This window comes from Gavialis gangeticus, unplaced genomic scaffold (genome assembly GCF_001723915.1).
Source record: "Gavialis gangeticus isolate Ggan-Ray unplaced genomic scaffold, GavGan_comp1, whole genome shotgun sequence".
Classification (NCBI taxonomy): domain Eukaryota; kingdom Metazoa; phylum Chordata; order Crocodylia; family Gavialidae; genus Gavialis; species Gavialis gangeticus.
In genome coordinates, this window is record NW_017728996.1 from 52,700,829 (window position 1) to 52,706,183 (window position 5,355).

A 5,355-nucleotide genomic window follows, 5' to 3' on the forward strand; every position below is an offset into this window, starting at 1 on the left:
CTGGGGGTGGTGGCCCCCCCCCCCCCCCCCCCCCCGGACTGTCCCCATGTTGTCCCTCTCTCTGCAGGATCCCAACCAGCTGATCAGGGCCAGTGCCCTGCGGGTCCTGTCCAGCATCCGGGTGCCCATCATCGTGCCCATCATGATGCTGGCCATCAAGGAGGCAGCATCGGACATGTCCCCATATGTGCGCAAGACTGCTGCTCACGCCATCCCCAAGCTGTACAGGTAACAGCCCCTGCAGCCCTCGCCTCACCTTTCCTGCAGCACTTTGCACCACAGCCAAGGCAGGAAGCTAGCACTGCCATACATGACTGGGCTCATCTGCACCCCCTCTGTGCCCTTAGGAGGGTGCAGCAGATCCCCTCAGAGACCAATCATCCTGGCCAAGATTGTGATTCCAGAGCTGTCTTGCTTTGTGCATGGAGGGGCCATGGGTATGTGAGCCTGGGCACTTCCTACAACCCCCACCCACTGCCCAGCTGCCAAGGAAACCCAGTTAGCCACTGCTATAGCTCCACCCTCTCCCAGAGCACTGTGGGTTGCCTCCAGCTCCCTGGGCAGGGACTGCAAGCCCCAGGAGGGTGTGAGGTTCCTTCCCAAGCACAGATGGTGCCAAGGAAATCCACAGCAACTGGAAATGAGACCTGCAGCCTGGCAACACCAAGTGCTGAGGAGTGCTAGGCAAAGCATTGGCTCCCCAGATGAAGCCTGTACAGTAACCAACAGGCCATCAGGGCCTTACTGATATGTGGCTAAGCATCTCAGTGCCTAGAAGGCACTATGGTGGGGCAGCTGAGGGTTATGATGTGTGTGGGGCAGGGGGTGATGGTGTTCCTGCTTTTACAGTCCCTCCTTTTTCATAAGAATTTTGGAAGGATAGCCTTAAACTTCCATTTTCAGGGGCTGGGCCATTGCACACTTCATGACTTTGATGGCTTGAGATGCAGATTGCTGGGCACAGGGCAGGACGCCCTGGCCTGGGCTAGGGTAGATGATTGCTCTGGTTGTTTCTGGTCATTGAAAGCAGTGGATCAGTAAACATTTCCCTGGACTGGCCTTATGCACTCTGCAGCCAGGAAAGTAACTAGCAAGGACCTGGCTGTAGTCGGCTCTGTGCCTAGTTAGGGTCACGTGGCAGGAGCAATGTAGCAGCTGGACAAAAAGTACAAAGTCAACTTAGTTCTTGAGTTTGGACTCCACAGACTTTACCAAGGGGTCATGATTGGTCAGAAACAGGAGTGACACTATTGGGCAGGCCAGGCTGGAGCTGCTCCAGACCGGAGGCAAAGGGTTCACATGGATTGGAGGCAGGCAGGGGCAAGGTGGGGCAGTAGGGTAGGGGAGAAAAGCAGGACCTGCTATTTGATCTGGGGTACATGCCTGCACAAATCTCCCTGGGTAAATATTTGACCCCTGTATATGGCTGGAAGAAATGGAGTCCTTGAGTAGTTACCGGGGGGGTGACTTTTTGCCACAGAACCCTCATGCCCCTGGCATCAAGTGCTGTGCTCTGCCCATTAGCAGGTGCAGGGGTAAGAAAGCCATCTCTCTACCATTCCCACTTTGCTAGAAGGAGCTGGGACCACTCTGCCATGTGTTTATAACTTATAGGCCCTGCAATCCATCAACTGATGGAGATTCTCCTGACAGGCACCTGCACTTGGGGAGTAACTGGGTCTGATACCTCAGGTCTGTCACAAAGTCTGTGAAAGCGATGCCAGCCCCACGCCCCTGCCTGCTTTGGCTTAAGGTGGGGAGGGCTTTGGCAGTCCCCTACAGCAGAAGCTTCCAACCACTGGGCTGTGGCCCAGTACCAGGCCATGAAGGGTTGGCTGTCGAGTTGTGGCACAAGCCCCCTGCTTGACCCCCTCCCCCACCATCTGTCCACCCAGCCAAGTAGCTTCCGTCACTGGCAGTGACATGCAGGGTTAAAGCCCAGCGGGGGGACAGCCGTGGGAGGGAGGCAGCTGGCTCTGCCACTCCCATGCCAGTCCGCAGCATAAAAATATTTTGGGAACCACTGCCCTACAGCAGTTCCCTACTGCTGCTGTCAGCATCCTGCTTGGCTGATTCTCTCTCATGCAGCCTGGACTCGGACCAGAAGGACCAGCTGATTGAGGTGATTGAGAAGCTGCTAGCAGATAAGACCACGGTGAGTGGGGCATAGTGTCCTGGGACGGCCCTGGGGAACCCTGTGTGGGGCAGAGCTGCATTATTAAAGGAGTTTCTAATACAACCCTCTTTTCAGGCTGACATCTCCAGGCTGCCTAAGAGGTTGACATGGGCTTTAGCTTCATGAAGGACCCAGTTCTCTGTCCCCCTGGGGACCACTACCTTATTTCATTATCAGCCAATTCCTAACCTGGCACCCTACTGTCTCATCAGCAGTGCCCTCAAAGCTAGGATTCCTCCCAGGGGCCTGGCCCTGGGGCTTCTTCCTTCATCTCAGGGCTGTGAGGGAGCCTCCCTAGAGACTGGAAGGGAGGGCCAGCTGTTGGGAAACACAAGCAGGGCCCTGGTAAAGCAGCTCCTGCTGCTGCCATCCCTCTGCCTGCCCCACTTACTTTGCCATCTCTCTCCACACCCCCTTCCTGGCTCCAGCTGGTGGCAGGCAGTGTGGTGATGGCCTTTGAGGAGGTATGCCCTGAGCGGATCGACCTGATCCACAAGAACTACCGGAAGCTGTGCAACCTGCTGATTGATGTGGAGGAGTGGGGCCAGGTGGTGATCATCAACATGCTGACCCGCTATGCCCGCACCCAGTTCCTCAGCCCCAACCAGAATGTGAGTGTGTATGTGCTGGGGGGAGGGGTAACCAATGAACACAGAGCTAGGGGGACAGGGAAGGAGCCTGGGACTGGGACAGGGGCACAAGGAGGGAGGGGACTCATGCCAGGTGTCACAGGCACAGCATGCCCACCCCCTCTTCACGAGTTCTGGGCTTGAGGTCGTGTCTAGTCTGTGGTTCCTGAGCTGCATACAGTTCCCCATGCCCTTTGGCCCCTTCCACCCTTGCTCCTTGCTGGCTCAGCAGCTGCACAGCCTCCTCCCTTAGCTCAGACTGGAAATCGGATGCACATTTTGATCTGGAAGAACTGTTCACTACTGGAACAGCTCCCTGAGAGAAGGAGAGGAGAGGCCAGCACCACTGGGAGTCTTTCAGTCAAGGCTCAGTGTCCTTTGAAAGATACGCCCCAGCCTGGCTGTGTGGACTTGTGCAGGGGGAGGCTGGGCAGTTGGTCAGACTACAGCGGTGGTTCCCCAGCTGTTGGAAGTTAATGGATCGATGTTAGCCCTTGGAAAGGCTCGTGGGCCTCACTGCATCTTCAGCCTCTCACTTGGAAATGACAACAGTGCACAGGTCTGGGGAGAAGGAGTCCCCTGGAAAGGGGGGAACCAGGCAAGTGGCAGAAGAGCAGAGGCCACTAGTTGTCAAGGTGCCCAGGGTCATCTAAAGGCATAGGCCTTAACATCACTGCATTGCTCGGACACCTGTGCTGGGCCCCTTTGGGGCCATCCAGGCTGGAGTGCATTGACAGTAAAGCTTCATAGGACTAGCCAGTGGCAGCCAAGGGACTGAGAGTCTTGGGCAGCTCTGTAGTTGCTCCAGGGCTGCACTGGGAAGAGGCTGGAGTGTAGTTATGAATGTGCAGTGGTCCCTGGCAGCCTGGCATTGCTAGAGTGCAGTGGAGCCGTGGCTGCACCCATGTACCCTCGGCTACACCCCCAATGCTTGGGCCATGAAGTAGAACCAGCTATGCTACAGGTCCCCAGATGAGGAGTGTTGCTGGCCCTCCAGTCACCAGGGCGAGGGTTGGGCATCTTGCCACTTATTCTGTAGCCACCTGAAAGGCCATGGTCACTGTTATGAGGAGCTGAGGACACTAGCGGGAGCCTACCCTTTGCCGCCAGGGGATGGGGCAGAAGTGGGCAGGGGCAGTATTAGCTGGGGCATGTCTCTAAGGTCAGTGCTCCTTGTCACCTTCCCCCCACTGCTCTTGCAGGGCATACAGCTGCAGTGGGTTGGGAGGGTGGAGGAAGTTGCACAGGGGCTGTAGGAGGGTGGCCTGGGCACAAGGAAGTTCCTGTGTGAGAAGGGGGTCCTTGGCAGAGCAGATGGGTGAGGAGGTCTAAAAGGAGGGAGCTGGTGGCTGCAGGGAGGGGCTAGGGGCTTTGGGAGGGGTTCTGAGGTGGACCTAACACCCCATGGTGCTCCCTGTGCTTACAGGAGTCTCTGCTGGAGGAGAATGCAGAGAAGGCCTTCTACGGCTCTGACGAGGAGGATGCCAAGGATGACAAGACAGAGGCCGCCTCCCTGGTGAAGCGCAAGCCCTACATCATGGACCCTGACCACCGCCTGCTGCTGCGCAACACCAAGCCCCTGCTGCAGAGTCGCAACGCTGCTGTGAGCACCCCCCCTGCCAGCCCACCACAGCCTCCCCTGAGCACTCCCTGCTGGGCCTGCTTGTGGCCAGACCCCTCATCCCATAGGCACCCTTAACTGCTCCTGAGCAGCAAGGGAAGATGCCTGTGGCCTGAGATGGATGCATGCACACACACCCTGAGAGCATTGGGTGCTTCTGAACCCCCTGTCTGGCTGTTTATGTACAGGCTTAACTGGTAATGGAACTTTGACAAGCAGCTCTGGGATGTCAGCTGCCCCTGGAAGCAGGGGATCCTTACCCAGAGACTGGATTGTCCACCTCTGCTCTCTCTTCTCCCAGTGACCCTCCCCCCTCTCCCTGCAGGTGGTCATGGCCGTAGCTCAGCTCTACTTCCACCTGGCACCCAAGGCAGAGGTCGGAGTCATTGCCAAGGCACTGGTGCGTCTTCTGAGGAGTCACAGGTTGGCAGACACCACAGCCTCCCCTCCTTTTTTACCCTCATCACCTGCTTGGCTCTTGTCCCCACATCCCTCATCCTCCTCACAAGTAATCTCCTGGGAATTCAGAAGCAGAGTTGTTTTGCTATATGTGAGTGACATATCCAGGCTAGAGCTGGCACAGCAAGGCAGAGCTCTCATGCTGACTCCTCCTGGCAGCCTGATCTGGTGGATCCCGTTAGTGCCATACCAGGAGCGTAGAGAGCTTCTGAGCTTAGACCTAGATGCAGACCATTTTAGAAGGAATCTCAGGCCTATTTCAGTAGCAACAGTGGAAGTTTGTCTTGGATCAAGTCAAGCTGAGGAGCTGTTAGGAATGCCGTTGGCCCACAGAGTGTCTGGTGTATGGATTCCATCTCTGGCCTGGGTGCTGGGGACAGGAGGGAGATGGGGACAGACCTGCCCACCTTCCTGTAAGAACAGCCTGTTGTATAGATTCCCTTGCCTATTCCCCTCATCCCTGACCAGCT

General features: G+C 56.8%; 1 protein-coding gene across 5 annotated transcripts in view; it reads left to right on the top strand.

Annotated features, from left to right (window-relative positions):
• AP3B2 (adaptor related protein complex 3 beta 2 subunit) overlaps nt 1-5,355 on the top strand; it is an 84,465-nt gene that overhangs the window by 35,347 nt on the left and 43,763 nt on the right. For all 5 annotated transcript variants that reach the window (XM_019504522.1, XM_019504523.1, XM_019504518.1 and 2 more), the window contains exons 5-9: nt 68-228; nt 2,089-2,155; nt 2,605-2,787; nt 4,232-4,408; nt 4,752-4,849. In XM_019504522.1, the coding sequence (XP_019360067.1) occupies nt 68-228; nt 2,089-2,155; nt 2,605-2,787; nt 4,232-4,408; nt 4,752-4,849 (686 nt within the window). The remainder of the gene's footprint in view (nt 1-67; nt 229-2,088; nt 2,156-2,604; nt 2,788-4,231; nt 4,409-4,751; nt 4,850-5,355) is intronic.